This window comes from Centrocercus urophasianus, unplaced genomic scaffold (assembly GCF_019232065.1).
Source record: "Centrocercus urophasianus isolate 14NV4802_14NV808 unplaced genomic scaffold, USGS_Curo_1.0 seq_10, whole genome shotgun sequence".
NCBI lineage: Eukaryota > Metazoa > Chordata > Aves > Galliformes > Phasianidae > Centrocercus > Centrocercus urophasianus.
The window spans coordinates 28,565,987-28,586,376 of NW_024884142.1; the positions used below are offsets into that span (position 1 = coordinate 28,565,987).

The 20,390-nt window shown below is 41.2% G+C and overlaps 1 protein-coding gene across 1 annotated transcript; it reads left to right on the forward strand.

Moving 5' to 3' along the window:
- The first annotated feature begins 173 nt into the window (after window positions 1-173).
- Window positions 174-20,152, forward strand: SPACA1 (sperm acrosome associated 1). Its single transcript, XM_042829646.1, has 7 exons — window positions 174-306; window positions 3,079-3,135; window positions 6,454-6,555; window positions 6,925-7,031; window positions 7,522-7,657; window positions 19,616-19,760; window positions 20,068-20,152. Exons 1-7 carry the CDS (start codon window positions 174-176, stop codon window positions 20,150-20,152), a joined length of 765 nt encoding a protein of 254 aa, XP_042685580.1.
- The last annotated feature ends 238 nt before the right edge of the window (window positions 20,153-20,390 follow it).

Below are 20,390 nucleotides of genomic sequence, written 5' to 3' on the forward strand. Positions count from 1 at the left end.
CTTGAGCTCGTGCAGTTTTTCTGTCAGGACTGACAGGTGAGCCAAGCAGCCACAAGCAGCTCCAGTTCCTCGCAGCTGACGGCCCCGGGCGGCTCCCAAGAGCCCGGCAGAGCAAGGCAGGGCTCCCGGGCGCGGCTCGTTGTGACGCCTCAGGAGGCTGCGAGCGGGCGGCCATGGCAGTGCGGGCGGGTGGCGAGGCCCTTCTCCTTCTCCTCCTCCTCCTCCCGCCGCTGCTCACTGCCCTGCTGGATGCGGAGCCGCCGGGCTCCGGGGCCGAGAGTGAGCGGGCGGAGCCGGCGGAGCAGGGTGAGGCGGGGCCGGCGGGGCTGCGTGCCCTCCGCTGCACCTTGTGCAGAGAGCAGTGCTGCTCACCGCGCTCTGACCCCATAAGTAGCGAGCCCCAACTCTTGGCGAGGGCAGCAAACCGGGCGGGCTCCTTCCCCTAGGGCTCGCTGCCACGACCTGGTGTTGCCCGCTTCTCTGGGCTTTGGGAGCGTTTATCAGAGTATCTTGCTTGTATTGTGTGATGCAGCTTGTAATTAAGATGGTGTCTAACGGCAAAGATTTCTGTTCTACATAGGTTTTACAAGGCTTCCAAATGCAGAGAGGAATACAGGCTGCCTTTGCAGTGCTGGTGCTAATTGCAGCCCCCTGACAGGAATGCAAATGCGGTTCCTCAGCACGTTCTTATCTCAGCATGTGTGGGATTTACATATATAACTCCTATTAATGCTAATGGCAGCTATATCCATAATTCTCTGTACAGAGCTGACGTTATATTTTTATCTGAACTTGATGCAACTGGAAACAGACATAGAAGAGGAAAGATGGGTAGTTTCTTACAGGGAGCTCTCTTGAAATTCTGGCTCATTTTACATCAAAAGGAAGATGCACAAACTTTGCATTGTAACACTGGAATGAAAGGTTCATAATATTCAGATAAAAACTACCATCTACTCCTGAAAATGATCAGCAACTCTGATCCTGTTTCCCTTCGTGATCTTTCTGTTGTTTTTTAAATTCCATACAATCGGAAATTGAATCAGAAATCAGTATCAGTGATTCCTGACTGGCTTGTTAATTTAGAACCAATGAGCTTTTAATGCTTAGATATGTGCAGAGGTTTACTCGGGCTGTTTTTATTTAGACAGTATGGCATCTGTTTTTATTTAGAGCTGTTGTCCATCAGTTCATCACTCTCATTCTCTGGCAGAAGAGTAATGGTTGTATGTTACAGTGCTCCTGGAGCCAGAAGCATTCCAAAATGACACTGTGGTTGGTATTTCCTCTATAATCAGAAGACATTTTCTTTCATTGGTAGCAAAATCCTTCAGCCTTCTAATAGTAATACCTGAAGTTTACTGTCTTTGCTTGTTTAAAAGATTTCTTTTTTTTTTTTTCCCCTCACTTTGTGTCTAGACAGCAAATGACAACTTCTGTTTTCAGATACAACCCCCTGCCATGGCTACTGTCCCATTAATTTTATAGAAGCTAAGAGAAGTATGATAAGATGTCTGAGATAGCAACTGTCTTCCAAAGAAGTGATTATTTTTTAAAGCTCATTAGATAAAGTAGTTGAGGATACCCAAGCTGTTTTACAGGTTGTCTCCATTTTTATATGATTTTAAGTCTTGTATATTTATATTATCTTATGCTTTGACTAAGGTTGGAGTCTTACTTTAGCATTCAACTGAGTAGTTAAGTTATTGTTTCAGGATTGTTGTGTGTAAGCTAGAAGACTGTTCTGATGAGCACAGTTTATATGCTGAAATAAATGTCAAAGCCATAGAGACAGTTAGAGATAACAGAAGAATAAGATTTTGATGGCTCATTTGTAATGTTAGGAAAAAAGAGTCCACTATCATTTTATCATTGCGGAGAATTCAGCATGCTGCTGTACTGTAAATTCTTTGCAGTGGAGGAATAAATATATTTGTATACCACCAACTGCAAGAGAAATGAAACTGTGCCTTTCAACCTGAGAAATTTAGGTTTTAGTCAGTGTGTGGAAAATATAAATGTTATCCAAAGATTTAAAAGCAAGAAGTGATATATAAACTTACATTGGTACACAGAAATAACACTTGGTAAACATAAATCTTGAATATAAAAAACTGAGAGACAGTGAAAGCAAATTTACATTAGTATTTGTTATCAGAAAAAAATAATCTGAGTAGGCTGGACTGGCAATGTAGACTTGTAAAAACAGTCATAGTGACTTGTCTGTTCTCTCTGCATTTGGAAGAACTAGAGAGACCTATTGCTTATTTAATGACTAATTTCCAAAGGTGCATCACTTACTTATTTTCTTGATGGAACAATCACTGCATCTTAATATCCTTATAAACAAACATTCAAATTGCATGCTATTAGGAATAAAACACATAATCCAGATTTGAATTCCAGATGGAGACAAGAACCTTTTGCTTCTGTACGTTCTGTGAAACCCATTCTGTAACCTTAAAGTAGCATGAAAAATGGAAGGCACCCAATCACTGTGATTAAATTGCCCAGTACCTAATTAAATTGCTGTACCTGGTTGACTCATCTTTGAGCTAGCTGTCTAAACCTGACCTTGAAGAGTGATGGGGAAAAAATCATGTGGGAAGGCTTATGTTAGCCAAAAAAAAAAAAAAAAAACCCACCACCACAACAACAACCAAAAAACAAACAAACAGAAAAGAAAACGACCAAAAAACCAACAAGGAAATGAGTTGACTGAACACAATTTAATGAAAATTTTTCTTAACTCTTTTCAGGGAGGACCTATAATTTGCACAGAATCTGCAAATTATACACTGCATTTTCCTGAGCATTCAGTAGGCTAATTTAAAATAAATTGTTTCATAAGAAAAATACATTTTTCCCTCTTAACAAATCATCTTAAGGTTTAAATATGAATGCTATTCACACTAGATTTTATGAACTATATTTCATAAATGCCTTGTTTTTCTGGTGCAGAAATGTTGGCAAATTTCTCATTTCAACTGAAAAGTAATAAAGGCATGATTTTGCTGGTATTTGTGTGTTTCCACCCCTCCGTTGTATTGGAGATGTAACTTCAGGCTTTGTGTTCAGGTCTGAATGCCCTTGAGTCCACAAAACCAGAATTTGGAGAATGCACAGTTACATGTGGTAAGTAGCGAAGCAGATGAATAAAACATATTGTCATTTGCTTTTGGGGGGGAAAAAAAGTGCTAACTGTAGCAGTTTAGCAGTTGTAATTTGCATGCCCTCATTCACCTCTCATTGATTTCAATTGCCAATAACTATAATTAACAAAAACAATCAGGCTGATTGTCATTAGAAGTTTAGGTCAGATCTGTTGTTTTATTAAATTCACAGCCTGCAAGCTCCTATTTTAAACCAGTTCCCTACGTTTATTGGCACATGAGCTGCTTTCACCAAAGTAACAATTTTCGCTATTTGTGAACATCTGTGAGATGTTCAGAAGATGAAAGATCTTCTGATGCTTCTCACAGATGTCTTCCCACATACAATATTGCCAAAAAATTGCTTGCCTGCAGTAGCCTGTTCTGTATTCCACATTTATACAATTTATAAATTGTGCAATGGAGAGAAGAGGTATCATTCTGGAGTAGGAAGGGAGAGAGGAAAAATGAGTTGAGCCTTAGGAAGACATCTCTGTGTTTAGGGTGGTGATAGAAACTGCTGCAAGGTGGTAATTATACTTCTTAGGAAGCAGGCTTGAATCAGAAATGCTGTTAATTTTTTATTTTTTTTTTTCTGAACAAATTTTGCTTCTCATGAGACCACAGAAAAAGGAAAGAAGAGTTTTTGCCTCCATCATTTTGATGTTCTCTAGAGTGAACTTTCATATTTCTCCAGTCACTTTTTCATATATATAACTGCCTTGGTTACCTCAGGAAAACTACTTTGGATATTAGGATGTTATGGTTTTAGAATATATTATTTTTGCCTCTACATACTTTAAAATTTCCTTTTCTTATAATTTCAAAGCTGATTATGTATTTGGAGTGCCCATACCATGTGTGTACTCTTGATAATCTCACTTGCTTGGGAGCACACATGTTTAGGGTACAAGAAGCTGCTCTTTATGTCCTGTGCCTCTAGAAGACCTCTCAAATATTGCTTATCTTCAGAAAATTTCAGTAGGTTTTTTTGGTCCCTTGAAGTTTATGTTTAACCCTTCTAAAGCTAGAAAGTATATAATTTTACTAAAGAATCAAGAAACTAAAGCTCTGAAAGCAACAACAGAAGATCATCATCTCATGCCTGCTCTTCAAACCATGTTTGTAGCCTTCATTCTAGTCTGGGCAGTTCAGTTCCTTGCATGTTTGTCTGTTGAAAGGCTGGAAGATACTGTATTATTTCTTCCATTAATACTCTAAAACTCTTTGTCTATTTCCAGTTCTTTCTTATTCCTTATATTCATCTATCTAGCCCTGTATATTTATTGGTTTCCAAACAGACTCCACTTTCTTTTTTTTTCCAAGTAATGCTATGGCTCGATCCCTTGTTCTCCCTATTCATAATCCATGTTTACAGAGGCATTAAAGCACAATTAATGCACGTATTAATTATATCATATCTGCCTCAAGTCTGTATCAGTCTCTCCATGGTCCAATTCTTTTGGCAACTACCTCTAGATTTCTCTCAGCCTCTGTTTTTCTGTTGTGAACTCAGTTCTCTGTGGGTCATCCATCCTGCCTCCCCCAGTCTATTAGTTTACATTTTTCCAAGGTAAATTTCATGAGGGTAATTTATTTTTACTGCATCCAAGCCAGTTTTCTTTTAAGGTAACTTGGATGACTTGGTGAAGTTAAGCCTTCATTCTTTAGAGCCTCTCAGTAGATTAATTTCATCAGCATTGGCAGTTGCTAAAAAGGGGTGAGGAAAGGAAACATGGGAGTGAAAAAAGAAAGCTATTCAGAAAGAAGCAGCAGAAGAGTACTAAGAGAACTTGCAGATCTCATTAAAAGAGCTTTTTATTCGTCAGCCCTTTGAGTGTGATATACTTCCCCAATTTTAATATTGCAGTAGATAAGACATGGTGAGATTTTTCTCTGATGAATGTGATTACATTTAGCCCAGCACCCAGATTTTATCAAGCCATCCTTTTGGATTTTCATGGGTTTCCTGTCTTATTTTTGTTAGCTAAAAAAACCCACATGGCCCTGAAGAAAGAGGAATGCCTTTAATAAAAGTGTCAGTTCACTGCCATTTACACCTCTGTCTCCGCATCCATGAGATGAGACATTCTCTGGAGTGGAGGATGATCCTCTTTTTGTGTCATTTTCAGTAAGTGGTGTTGTCTCCCTCTGTCACTTGAAGTACTGTTTCACGAGTAGCATGACGTCTCTGAAAGCCATCGGTTTATATAATACACATTTAAGGAAGGCATATGCATCATACGCGCAATCTTCAAACCAATTCCCCATGTATTATTATACTGCAAGGTGGGGGTAACACTCCTCTTCCCATGCCTGTTAGTAAACAGAATGCTTCTGGAAAAATGGCAAAACCTTTTTCTGTTTACTGGGCTTCATGTTATTCCTGCCTCCCCCACAAGCTATGTCATTCCAGTGAACTGTGTACACACAGTTTGGCAAAAACAATTAGAGCACTTGTTTTGAATTTGCTCATAATTGTTAAAATGAAGATGTTCCCATTGAAACCTTGGTGAAGAGAGTGAACATATTTTGCTTACTTGAACACTGTGTAGGAATTTTCCTTAGCTTTACACATTTGTGATAGCTTAGCTGCCATTTTTTGCCTTCAGTGGGAATCACCATGTTGCAGTTGGAATCCTGGTGTTCTACATTTGTTTTCACCAGCTTCTCATAGGAAGCCCTGTGTTGCTGACCACCAGCTTTGAGCACCTAGAAGCTTCATTCTGGAGGCAATAGTGGTATTCCTGTATCACTTGATGTAGTTACCTTAAGGCTTCTCGGTCCCAGGAGGGTTTAGTACCTTCAGTTTCTGCTGACCTCGGTGGGAGTTGAAGACACTCCAGCAATCACAAAACTGGAGGCAGACTGAGTTGGCAGCCTGCGTGGTATTCTCCTGTGCCATCTGATTTGAGCATGTAAAGGCCAGGAGACGGAATGCTTTGATACTTAAAGTGAATTAACTGTTTAGCAGAACATACATTAGTAGCTTCATTTCAAATGCCTTTTCTGAAAGAACAGTTTTGAATTAATATTGAATTCTTCTGACACACAGGAAAATGATGATTCTAAGGATCTGGCTCCCTATGGTGCAGAGTCTGACAGATGTAAATGTTGCTTTGAAATCTTAGATGCCAACACGGGATAGCTTTAGCAGGCACTCTGAGAAGATCTGTTTTGCCTAGTGTTTGGTAGATACATCATATTAACATCTAGAATAAAGAAAAAAGCAAGAACAGAATATGGAGAAAATGAAGAAGTACAGAGTATAATTTTTTTTTCTTTCTTTCTTTTCCCAAAGGGATTGGCATTCAAGAAGTTCTGTTAACAAGTGGATGCCCTGGGGATGAAGCAAAATGTATTGTTGGTGTGAAGGAATGCCGTGGGCCAGTGGACTGTGGATGTGAGTGGAAGTAATCTAAAGCAAATAAGTGAATTCAAGTAAAGCATTCTTATTTGTTGTGAGTGTCATGGAAGTGGAATGCAATTATTATATTCCACCCTCCAGTTACCCTGTTCAACAATCTGGTAGCATTTACGATCTCATTTTTGTACTGATGTGCATTTGGTTTCAAGCCCCTGTAAAACACTCTTTTTCTTCCATGTGCTTAGTTCCGGATATTGCACTAAGCAAAAAAATATTTGAAGTAATTTTAAGGGAAAGGATAATTTCCAAGTAACATTCTGTGGTTTGAAGAATTATGAGCTTTATGATCCATACAGAGATGTTTCATATAGTTGATAATGTACCTATTAAAAATCCCTGCTGTAGGGGGAAGACCAATTTCTGAGAACTCTACAAGCGTGATGATGACTTGTATTTATATCTCTCCTGAAAATCGATTTAAATATGTTTGGAAGATGTTAATTCCAGACAAGGTGAGTAATTGAACCCCACTTTGTGCAGAAAAGCTGCATAAAAGATGTGTTTATTGCATGCTCCATGCAAAATATTAAAGCATCTGTGCTGCTTATTTCCTTTGCTGTCACAACGCAAACAAGCTCAGATTTGTTACGAGCAAGTTAAAATATATAGTATATATATATATATATAAAAGTTGCACTTTTATGCAACTTCAATTTCCTCCTTTTGTAGGGGAGACAATAATTTTAAAGTTTCTTCTTTCTTACTTCAGAGAAGCTGGGCATTGTGATTGATGAGTGAATGCATCTTATCAAGTCACAGTCACATTGCACTTCCCAGTTGTCCTCATAGGAGGTGCTGAAGAGGTGGGAAGAATTTCCTTTGACTGGTTGAAAACTATTGGAAGAAACCAAGCACTTTTCTGTGAATCTGACATGATGTGACTCTGCTTTGCAGAGCTTAAAAAGAGTCAAACCATTTTTTTTTTCTTTTATATATGGACAGCCAGCAAGCATTCTTCCCAATGACTCAGCTGTTGTGGTAGTACGCAGAGCTACGCGCTCAGTTACTTACCTGTGTGAAACTCAAGAAAATGGAAGTATAATTGCCTCTGTAAAATATGCAGTGAAAGCAACAACTGGTAAGCTCGTAAAGATATTTACAGTCTTCCAGTGTTATGGCCTTGTGTTTGTTGTGTGGCATTTGATTTTCATAGGATTGCATGTCACCAGTAATATATAGGCTGGGGCTTGTGTGTGGTAATGGTTGTCACGAAATGCAGGCCAGTGAAAGAGACATAAAAGAGAAAATGACAGGATGGGTGCAAAGGGGTTCCTTGTGGAAGAAGTATTTTCTTTGCCTTTGTAAAAATTCAAGCTAAAATAAGGAGATTCTCCTGTTACCTACTCATTTGTTACTGCACCCAGGTTGGTTAACACAGACTTCTCGTCTCTTTGAGCTACATAGAACCAGCAGCACATCAGACAGTTCTGCAGTTAAGTCTCCTTTCCACTTCAGTACTGAAGCTGTAAAACAACCTTTGAGATTTTTCTTTCAGCTGCCATCTGGAATTTGCTTATGCGCAATAGATTTAGGGAGGTTTAACTTTGAAAAGAATATTTCATACGACAGTTCCCCATAACATCTTTCTCTCCTGCTATGCTACCTAGATTTTTGCTGACGCCATAAGGAAAGGTGACAGTGTACTGATTTTCTCAAATCATGGGAGTAGCCACGTCAAAACTCCAGCTTTTGTAATCGGAGCAAGGATGAAAGTTCCCTGTGCAATTTTTTTTTTCCCTGAAATAATATAGGTTCAGGTCTTTTTTTTTTCTAAAAAATCATGGCAGACTAGAAAGAAATAATTTGTGAGACTTATCTCCATGTTACTCCCCTCCATGTTTATTGCCTCCACTCCTAATCTTCCTTTTTTTTTTCTTTCAGTAAAATATATCTCTCTTGAGGTTTTTTCTTCCATTGTACATGAATGAGGATTTTATTTTCTAAATCCATCTGGCAGTCACAAAACACCCAAATCTTTGGTTACATCTATTTCTTTCTTTCTTTTTTTATTTTTTATTTTTAACTTCTGCAGTGTTTTGTTTCTGCATTTCTTTTTGTAAAAAAAGTTTCCTTTTTGAGACCTGAATTAGCTGAGCACATAACCTGTTTTTGGCTTAAACATTCAGATAGTCCCATTGATTTGAGTTGGTGAGTCATCAATAGGACTACATGTTTGTATTTAAACTCTGGTTAAGTTGTGGTGAAAAGTGGTCAGATGAAACCCACCTAACAGATACATCCATTGAAAACTTCTTAGAAGTATTGAGTCTGTTGGCTCAGAAAATATTTATGAGTAGACTGAAATCTGAAGAAGAGCTAACATTGATTAAGTAGTTAAAAAGGTTAATTGTTCTGTCTAGAGCCAGACTGGCTTCCTTTAGCTTTGTTATGTAGATATCCAGAGGAGTTTCTGGGCTTTAGTTTTTACTGCCATTGCTTGGATTTCAGATATTATTAGCTCTTAATTAGGTATATAGAAGAATTTATCAGTGGAAGCTGGACTGAGAAAGTACCAAGACTTTCAACATATCTGGTATTGATGTCTGTAGCACAGAATCAAAAAATGGCTCAGGATGGAAGGGACATTTAAGATCATTTATTTCCAACCTCCCTGCTATGGGCAGGGTTGCCAGCCTGCCCAGAGCCCCATCCATCTGGCCTTGTATGCCTCCACCAGGGATGGAGCATCCGCAGCTTCTCTGGACAACTTGTGTCAGTTCCTCACCACCCTCTGAGAAAAAAAATTCTTCCTAACATCTAACCTAACTCTCCCCTCCTTTAGTTTAAAACCATTCCCACTCTGACCATGTAAAAAGTCAGTCTCAATCCTACCTATGAGCTCCATTTTATCAGTGGAAGACCACAGTGAGGTTTCCCCAGAAACTTCTCCAAGCCAAATTCCCTCAAACTTTCTTCATAGGAGGGGTGCTTCAGCCCTCTGATCATCTTTGTGGCCCTCCTCTGGACCAGCTCCAACAACTCTGCACCCTTCCTGTACTGGGAGCTCTGGCTTGGACGCACTACTCAAGATGGATCCTCACAAGGGCAGAACAGAGGTGGACAATCACCTCCCTTGCTCTGATAGCTGCTCCTCTTTTGATGCAGCCCAGGATACTGTTGGCCTTCCAGGCTGCAAGAGCACACTACTGGCTCATGTCCAGCTTTTTGTACCCCAAAACCCTCCAGTCCTTCTGTGCAGGGTTGTGCTCAATAAGTTCTTCTCCGCAATATCTGGGATTACCCTGACCCAGGTGCAACACCTTGACTTTGGCCTTTTTGAATCTCATTAGATTGATGTGGGCCCACTTTTCAAGCCTATCTGGATCCCTCTAGATGGCATCCCTTCCATCTGTTTTGTCAACTGCACCACTAAGCTTGGTGCCGTCAGCAAACTTACTGAGAGTACCCTGCATCCTACGGTCTATGTAATTGATAAAGGTGTTGAGGAGCACTGGCCCCAAGAGGGACCACTGGGAGACTCCACTCATGACTGGTCTACAACTGGAAATAGAGATCTCTGGCAGCAGTCATCTAAGCAATTATTCATCCACCAAATAGTCCAGCCTTCATAACCATATCTCTCCAATTTAGAGATAAGGATGTGGAGTGGGACCGTGTCAAAGGACTTATGCAAGTCCAAGTAGGCAACAGCAGTTGCTCTTTCTTTGTTCACTGATGCTATGACTCTATCACAGAAGGCCATGAAATTGGTCAGGCACAATCTGCCCTTGGTGAAGCTGTGTTGGCTGTCTCAGATCACCTCCTCAGCTTTAACATCTCTTCAGGGTGGATCTGCGGATCTTCCCAGGCACAGAGTTGAGGTTCACCAGTCTGTAGTTTCCCAGGTCTTCCTTTCACCTTTTCTTGAAAGTGGGAGTGACATTTCCCTTTTTCAAATCACCTATACCTGACAGCCATGACTCTTCAAATATGGAGATTAGCTTTGCTACCACAATATCCAGTTCCTTCAGGACCCTGTGATACGTGTCATCTGGTCTAATAGGCTTGTACACATTCAGCCTTGTGAGGTGGTCTCTAACTTGCCCCATCTAACAATGGGGAGCAAGATGCTCTTTGGATGGTCACACATCTAGTAAGATCAGGATACTGCATTTAGTTTTCCAGTATGATCAGCAGGATGTTACAAAGATCATTCTGGCAGCATCAATGCATGTGGCAAAATTCCATGTGCTTGGTTTTAGATTTTCATAGCTGTTGTCTTCTGTTTTGCAGAGATGCTCTGCTCTCTAAGAGCGTAGCTTGCTGTGTTCCAGGCTTGGAAATGGATAGTGTTTCTTCCCACATAACAATGCTGTCTTTTCCAGTTTCTAATTAAAAGATCTTTTGAAATGAGGGCTGGGGAATTTGGGACTTAATTTAAGTGAGGTGGTTTGTCTATTTACTCCAGTCTTACAGTTAAAAGAACACCTTTTTCTGTTCCATTATCTGATTTCTAAGATGAGATGTATCAAGAAGGAAGACCCAGGCAGTTATAGGCCAGTCAGCCTCACCTCTGTCCCTGGAAAGGTGATGGAACAGCTTGTATTGGATGTCATCTCCAGACAACTGGAAGAAGAGGAGGTTATCAGGAGTAGTCAGCACGGGTTCACAAGGGGGAGGTCGTGCTTGACCAACCTGGTAGCCTTCTATGATGTTGTCTCTGGCTGGGTGGATAGGGGGAAAGCAGTGGATGTAGTCTACCTTGATTTCAGCAAGGCATTTGATAGCGTCCCCCACAACATCCTTATAACAAAGCTGAAGAAATGTGGGATAGATGAGTGGACAGTGAGGTGGGTTGAGAACTGGCTGACTGGCAGAGCACAGAGGGTCGTTGTTGGTGGTGCAGAGTCCGGTTGGAGACCTGTAAGCAGTGGTGTTCCTCAGGGGTCTGTACTGGGTCTGGTCATGTTCAACATCTTCATCAATGACCTTGATGAGGGGATAGTGGCCACCCTCAGCAAGTTTGCTGATGATACGAAGTTGGGAGGATTGGCTGACACGCCTGAAGGCTGTGTTGCCATTCAGCAAGACCTGGATAGGCTGGAGAGCTGGGCAGAAAAAAACCGGATGAGGTTTAACAAAAGCAAGTGTAGAGTCTTGCATCTGGGGAGGAATAATTCCATGCACCAATACAGGTTGGGGGATGACCTGCTGGAGGGGAGCTCTGCGGAGAGGGACCTGGGTGTCCTGGTGGATGACAGGTTGGCCATGAGCCAGCAGTGTGCCCTTGTGGCCAAAAAGGCCAATGGCTTACTGGGGTGCATTAAAAAGAGCGTGTCCAGCAGGTCGAAGGAGGTGATCCTCCCCCTCTACTCTGCCCTGGTAAGACCTCATCTGGAGTACTGTGTCCAGTTCTGGGCTCCCCAGTACAAAAAAGACAAGGATCTCTTGGAAAGAGTCCAGCGGAGGGCCACGAAGATGGTGAAGGGCCTGGAGCATCTCTCCTACGAGGAAAGGCTGAGTGAACTGGGTATGTTCAGCCTTGAGAAAAGGAGACTGAGAGGGGACCTGATCCAGGTCTATAAATATCTAAGGTGTAGGGGGCAGAATGGCGAGGCCAGACTGTTTTCAATGGTGAGTGGAGACAGGACGAGGGGAAATGGCTGGAAACTGCAGCATAGGAAGTTCCGCACAAATGTGCGCAAGAACTTCTTTACAGTGAGGGTGACGGAGAACTGGAACAGGCTGCCCAGGGAGGTGGTGGAGTCTCCTTCTCTGGAGATGTTCAAGACCTGCCTGGATGCCGACCTGTGCGACCTGCTGTAGGGAACCTGCTTTGGCAGGGGGGTTGGACTCGATGATCTCTGGAGGTCCCTTCCAACCCCTACAATTCTATGATTCTGTGATTCTGTGATTCTGTGATGTAAAGAGAGGTAGAATCATGACGTCAGCATCAGAAATAAGACAAAAATCTCATTTTTCACATATAAGACTTTTTTCCCCTGCATAGCATCAAAAACTAGTCCAAAAGATTTCTAGTCATTGTAAGATGGACAGGTGTGATGGGCTGCCCTTGGATGGCTGCCAGACCCTGCTGAGCTGCTCTCCCACTCCCCCTTCTCAACTGAACAGGAGGAAGAAAATAAAATGAAAAACTCATGGGTCAAGATAAGGACAGAGAGATCACTTACAGTTATTGTCACAGGCAAAACAGACTCTGCTTGGGGAAAATTCATTTAATGTACTGCCAGTTATAATAGGGTTGGTTGGTGAGGAACAAAGACAAAAACTATGAGACCTTTCCTCCTGCTTCCTTTTTCCCAGGCTCAACTTCACTCTTCCATTCCTAACTGTTCTACTCCACCTCCTCAAACAATGCAGGTGGGTGAGGAATGGGAGGCTCTAGTCAGGCTTTTCTCTTAATGCTTTTCTGAGTTTTAATGAGTTCTCTAAGGGGCACGGTCCTCAGGATAAACCTGGTTCAGCATGGGATCATGCGATCCTATGTGGATCATATTTCCTTCAGGGAACGCCTGCATGCTCCAGCATGGGTTTCTTCACAGACTGCAGCATGGAGATCCCCTCCAGTTTAGTCTCCCATGGGCTGCGAGATAATCTCTGCTCCGTTGTCTTGAGTACCCCCTCCCATTCTGAGCTTGATGTCCTGTGTATTACTTCCTAAATGACTTTTTTTTTGTCCAACCAAGAGGCATCTGAGGTCACTCATGCACAAACTTTAGTTTGTATTTCATCTTTCTCGTCATCTATATCCCTCCCTGTGCTATGCCAAAGTGATAAATTTCTTCGTGATAGTGCCAGAACTGCAGAATGGAGCTAAGGAAGCAGAGTTGAGCTTGCTTAGCAGCAGTCACTTTATCTCGACACTTTTCTAGAGAGAAAATCTTGAAGTGGTCAACAAGACAGCCAATAAAGGGCAAATGTATTTGTTCTGATCTCATCCTTTCTCCAGTTCTGTTTTACCTGTGTGAAAAACAGTGGCCAGATCTATGAACCTGATATCAAAGACAACATTTGAAAATATGTGCTGTGACGCTTTAGTTCAGATTTTCACACGTGAGGTGGGAGGATGGGAGAGCATGCTGCAAAAGGACTAGTAAGGCCTTACATGAATTTGGCTATATGTGGTATGTGGCTAAACACTGTATGAGTTGATTTTAATGCTATGCACAAAGAACTTCCATGTGTCCTTTACCACTGATCACTATGCTTCTCAGTGACCTTTTGTTGAACAATGGCAATGACCTTTTTGTATGAGTGAGTGGTTTTTTAGTAATTTGTCTTCTTGTTTTTGGATTTTTTTGATTGTTTGTTTTATTTTCAAAACTATTCAGTCTAATGTCTCTTTGTCTTTTATAGCAGGAGAAACGTAACAAAGAAGTACTTTATCATCAAAAATTGTTGAGATCTCTCCAAGGAAAATCTCAACTTTTAATAGCTGACATTTCTCTTTGTCCTTCTTACTAAATCACTACACTGAAGTACAGTAGAGGGTCTTGTTTCACACTCCCACCCATTATGTTGTTGGGTGTTTTTTGAAGACTTAGGGACTTGAAGACAGTTTGTTCAAAATTACTAATAATAGTGCTGTGAGGAGGGAGGACTTTGCAAGGGAGGAGTGTGAGAGCAGGGAACGATCCTCATCACCATGCTCTGTGAATAGTGTCAGCCTCCTGAGATCCCAGCTATGCCCCAGCTCCATGCTTTTCATGGGTGGAAGAGCAAGTTGGGCTGTGTGCATAGTGCCTCTTCTGTGGAGAAAATGGAAGCAATAGTGTTTTGTGTCTCAGAGGCCTTTACAGCTCCCACTTCTCTACGGCTTGTTTCTTGCTGATGACTTCAGTTCCAGAGCTTCTTTTAAGGGCAGAATTCACATCTCTGTAATGGGTCACTGCACAAGCTTGTCATCAGCATTACCGTGTTGTCCTTGTATTTGCACAGAAAAGGAATGCATGATCCCAGCACAAAATGTAGCAACATGGATCTCCTGCATGTATGTGTGTACTATCCTGTTCTCATGTTTGCATATACCCATGCATTTTTAAGACATAGGATAAGTCTTAGAAACAATTTGAAAAAGAATGAAAAAAACAAAATAACGACCCACCTGTGCATCACTGTCGTATTAAAGGAAAGAACAGTGTGTGAGACAGAGAATCTCATTGCCCTCTGCCAAACTGATACATACTTTCTGGATCTGGAAACTGGTGGAAAGAACTCCTGTTGGCTGCTGGACCATATGAACAATTGCTTGAGCATCTGCTTATAGAAGGAGCATTGCTGTGCAGTCAACATTATCATAGATCATTATCATAGATTTACTCCCCTGTTCCCTGCTTAGAATCTCAAGGGTATGAGAACCAAAAGAAGTCTGACTGACTGTGAAGATGAGGCAAAGAACTCACTGAGTACCTCAGCCCTCTCCATGTCTGAGGAGGCCACCTCTCCCCTTCTATTTATCAGAGGGAGAACACACTCATTTGCATGTCTGTTCTGCACAGTGTATCTTAAGAATCCCTTCTTGTTTTTTACATTGTTCTCCAAGTTCAGTTCCATCTGCACCTTGGCTTTCCTGATCCCATCCTTGCACACCTAGACAGCATCCTTATTTTTTTCCCAAGCCAATTCCATCTGCACTTTGGCTTTCCTGATCCCAGTCCTGCACATACAGGGAGCATCCTTATTTTCTTCCCAAGCCTCTCATCCCCACTTCCACTGCTTACACGTTTCCTTTTTTTTCCCCCTCAACCTAGCCTGCTGGAAAGACATTCATCTTTATAGTTGATATCTACTTTTACTGCCTACAATTTACGTGCAGCACCCTTGCATTTCATTTAACTACATTCCTTTTTCAATCATTGTAAATATAGGTAACCAACAGGTATATTGAAAATCACAAACTTTCCATGGGCTGGAAAATTCTGAAAAATGCAGTAGCAGAAGACAAATCTGACTGTTTGATGGATTAGGAATTGGCTGGCTGGTTGCAGCCAAAGGGTTGTGATCAATGGTTCTGTGTCAGGGTGGAGGCTGGTCACAAGCGGTGTCCACCAAGGGTCAGTCTTGGGACTGGTGCTCTTGAGCATCTTCATCAGTGACATAGATGATGGCATCAAATGCACTCTCAGCAAGTTTGTGGATGACAACATGCTGAGTGATGCAGTCGATACATTGGAAGGGAGGGAAACCATCCAGAGGGACCTGGGCAGGCTGGAGAAGTGGGCCCATGAAAACCTAATGAGGCTCAACAGGGCCAAGTGCAAGGTACTGCACTTGGGTCAGGGCAATCCCAGGTATTCATACAAACTGGAGAAAGATCTCCTTGAGAGCAGCCCTGCAGAGAAGGACTTGGGGGTCCTGGTGGGCAAGAAGCTGGACATGAGCCAGCAGTGTGTGCTTGGTGCCCGAAAGACCAACTGTGTTCTGGGCTGCATTAAAAAGGGGGTGGCCAGCAGGGAGAGGGAGGTGATTGTCCCCCTCTACTCGGCTCTTGTGAGGCCCCATCTGCAGTGCTGTGTCCAGGCTTGGGGCCCCCAGTACAGGAAAGACACAGAGCTTTTGGAATGAGTCCAAAGGAGGACCACTAAGATGAACAGAGGGCTGGAGCACCTCTCCTATGAGGAAAGGTTGAGGGAACTGGGCTTGTTTAACTTGGAGAAGGATCCAGGGAGACCTCATTGTGGCCTTCCAGTACTTGAAGGGAGCATATGAACAGGAGGGGGAATGACTGTTTACAAGGGTGGATAGTGATAGGACAAGGGGGAATGGTTTTAAACTGAGACAGGGGAGGTTGGATATTAGGAGGAAGTTTTTCACACAGAGGGTGGTGATGCACTGGAACAGGTTGCCCAAGGAGGTTGTGGATGCCCCATCCCTGGAGGCATTCAAGGCCAGGCTGGATGTGGCTCTGGGCAGCCTGGTCTGGTGGTTGGTGACCCTGCACATAGCAGGGGGGTTGAAACTAGATGATCAGTTTGGTCCTTTTCAATCCAGGACATTGTATGATTCTATGAATCTGCTTGAGACTAGCAGGTACATTATAAATTTATTTTTGGTCTGTAGAACCCTAGAAAATTTCCAGTGATGGTGCTTACAACTTTAGGAATTTCATTACAGTGTAATGGTGAAATAAATGCAATATTTACAATAGCACTTTTCTTCATCATTCTTTATAACAAAGTAGTCTGCAGACTTTCAGAGAGCTGTAAACTCCAAGCTGAATGTCATTGAACTAAACTTCATGTTTTAAAAAAGAATTGTTCTTTCTACTCTCGCTAAGTTAAGTGGATTTTTTTTTTTTTTTTTTTTTTTTTAAGCTTGTGTAAATATATCTTTGCAACCTTTACTGTAAGCTTTAAGGCACATTCTGGCAGCAGCAACATTCTCACTGCCTAATTGGGAATGTTGCCTGGACTTGACACGTATGATCAGGGGTTTAATACTGCTCCTGATGTGAAAATTTTTGCTCATCATAAAACAGCTTCTTGGGAAGTTGCTTTTCTGTCTGTTTCCTGCTTGCGTTTTAAATGTGAGTGTACTTGTATGGAAATCCCTTTGTATTATCAGGTTGTCTCTAGGGCGGTTTTAGATCTTGACGACCAGAAGAACTTCCTGCCTAGGAAGAAAACTTGAATAGATCAGCAGTGGATAACGGAAAGCTTGCTTTTCTCTTTAGGAGGTTCCTGTAACGGACTGTAAAAAGAGGTATTCTTAGATGTCTAAATTCACATCTTGTCAAGGAGAAAAATATATTACATTAATGAAATTGCAAATCAAAGATAATTTTCACTGATGTCTGTTCCCCACATAGGTTTCTAATTCTGGAAAGACAGTTCAGTCAGTGAAGCAAATTAGTCTGAAAGCAATTAACTCTGTATTGTCTGAAAAGTCGTTATTCAGTCATACTATGTATGATATTCACAGCTTGTTCACCATTCTCCCCATCTTGTATCTCACAGAAAGATCAGGAGAATCCTATAGATGAGCTGTGGTTTATGAATGCCAAAAGATTCTGTGAAGCAGGAGAATGAAATGAACTCAAATGATGTGATGAAAGAGCTGTTTAGATACTACAGTGATGACAGCAACAGAAGACCTTGTACAGACATAGAAATGCAGTAGAAATAGAAATGGTTTTCCTGCAGTCATTCTGCTAACAGAGAATACATGCCAGTTTGAATAATTCTGCATAGCAATGAGCAATGAGATATCACATTATAGTTTTAGACACTCAGAGAAAATAAAAGAAAAATTAAAGTTGCCTGTCTACTGTTAACAAAGCTGGAGAAATCTGGAAAGATGTGTTCATTGATTTGGCTGAATGTGGCTGAACTAATAAGTTCAATTAAATTTCAGAACAAGGTGACCAGGTTTGATTTCCAGGGTCAAAAAATAGATGGAGGCAATTGGTTGATCATCTTCAGTAATTTCCACTTTTCCTAAGTTGTTTGTCAGAATCATCTTGCAAAAGTTATCTCTTGTCTGAGATTAAAAGCTAAACCAGTGGTAGGGACCTCAATTTCCTTAGAAGTATTTCAAGGCTGAACAGTATGAACTACAGAATATATTCTTTATTTGAAGTCCTTTCTACATTTTTCACTTCTCATCTTTATGGAGCTGTTCCTTGATATTTGTTTCTGGGCCACGCGAAACAATTCCTTTCCAGTTATTCTTAACACACACCAAAATAGATATGTTTTTCTCTTTTTAATATTTTCATTTTAGTGTTTAGGAACTGTAATCCTGCTATTTTACGTGGCTATAGGTAGTATTCTGACAGCTGTCCTGCTATGACTGTCACTGAGATTATTAACTTGTGTGTATGTGTGCAGTTCAGTCCCATTGTGTGCTCTCAATGTTTTGAGTAGTTATTTCCTGCCAAAATATGGCTTTCCATTATCTGATCTTTCTGTCTGGCATGTAAAACAGTGGATCTGCTTGGACTTCAAGTAAGTGGAAAGAGTGGAATTCTTCCAACTGGCTGTAGATACTTGCATCTGAGCTGTTCATCCAGGCCTCTCTACAGTTAGTATTATGTTACTGATGAATTATGAAATATTTCACCTTGTCTTAGATTTCTAAACCAGGTCAGCAGAGAGTAGCTTGGAAGTGCCAGTTCCTCTCCAAAGGCTATAGACAAAACTTAAGACAGCTATCTCAGATATCTGCATAGTAAGCTACCTTAAGTGAGATCACAGAAACACAGAATCATAGGGGTTGGAAGAGACCTCTAGAGTTCATAGAATCATAGAATCACCAAGGTTGGAAAAGACGTCCCAGATCAGCCAGTCCAACATTCTACCTATCACCAATATTTCCCACTGAACCATGTTCCTCAGTACATCTAAACATCATTTCTTGAACACCTCCAGGTATGATGACTCCATCGCCTCTCTGGGCAGCCCATTCCAGTCCCTGATCACTCTTCCAAAGAAGAAGCTTTTCCTAATGTCCAACCTGAATCTCCCCTGGCACAACTTGAGGTCATTCCCTCTGGTCTTATCACTAGTTGGGAGAGAAGGCTGACGCCCATCTCACCACAACCTCCCTTCAGGTAGTTGTAGAGAGCGTAAGGTTTCCCCTAAGCCTCCTCTTCTCCAGATAAAGAATCATCTAATTGTCTGATCCAGCTCTCTGCTATAGCAGGTTCCATTTTAGGCAGCCTGTTCCAGTACTCTGTCATCCTCAGAGTTAAAGCAGTTTTTCCTCATGCTTGTATGGAACTTCTTGTGTTACAGTTTGTGCCTACTGCTCCTTGTCCTGATGATGAGCACCACTGAAAAGAGCCTGGCCCCACCAACTTGACTCCCACCCCTTTGCTATTTACAAGTGCTAATAAAGATCCCCTCTCTGTCTTCTCCTGCATCCCATTCCAAATACCTTGGTTAGATCTGCCTTTGCAAAAAAGGCATAGAATATTACTATTCTGACTTTGTAAAGGCATGGAGGTCATGAAAGACCTCAAGATGAAAGAATGAAGTAGCGTTCCTTCTCATTGTTGTTCGTATTAAATGCTTGATTCTTTCCATCAAATTTGAAAATTTGAACATGGTAATAACTATATATTTCTTTTCTTCAGAACTGAAAACAAAACAACCAAAGGGAAAAGAAAAAGGACAATCAAGGAGAAGAAGGGCAAGTGCCATTCTGGTCTTTTGCGTGGTTACTGCAGTCATTGTGACCATTGGTGTGATCTTTGTCATAATCTTTATAATTCTTCACTGGTAAGTGGATAACATACAATGTGTTTTATGTGTTACTTCATCAAAATATGCTATTATTGGTGACAAAAATGACCTGGGCTAAACTATTTCAAGGTTCTGTGTAGTTTAATATTTATATTGCCAGTAAAGAGAGACAAGCAAGCTTTTGAAGGCTGGGTGGAAGTACCTTTCAAAGCAGTTACAGCGACTGCGGATGGGAAGGGAATGATTCAGAGCAATTTATGTAAACCTACTTAAATGTGTGTTTTTGGTGTTGTTTTTTTTTTTTGTTTGTTTGTTTGTTTTTTGTTTGTTTTTTCTATTTCAGGGCTGTTGTCAAAACTGGTTTGGTTTGTCAAGATGACAAATACAAAAAACGGACCAACAAAAGTGCAGTGAATACCTTGGAATAAGTAGGCACTTGTTCAGAGTCAGTGTTGGCTTTCAAGGTGTTGGAGTTCCTGCACGTGCGTCTACTGTGATCTCACTAACTTCATTAGCCATAATACAAGAAGTGCCAGAAGTCCTTCCAGCATTTGCATAATGAATAAATTTAATAAAAAAAAAGAAAAGAAAAATATATTTTTTAAAAAAGATCAGATTACACAGAAGCAGTATATAAAGATATTAAAAACAAAACAAAACAGGAAT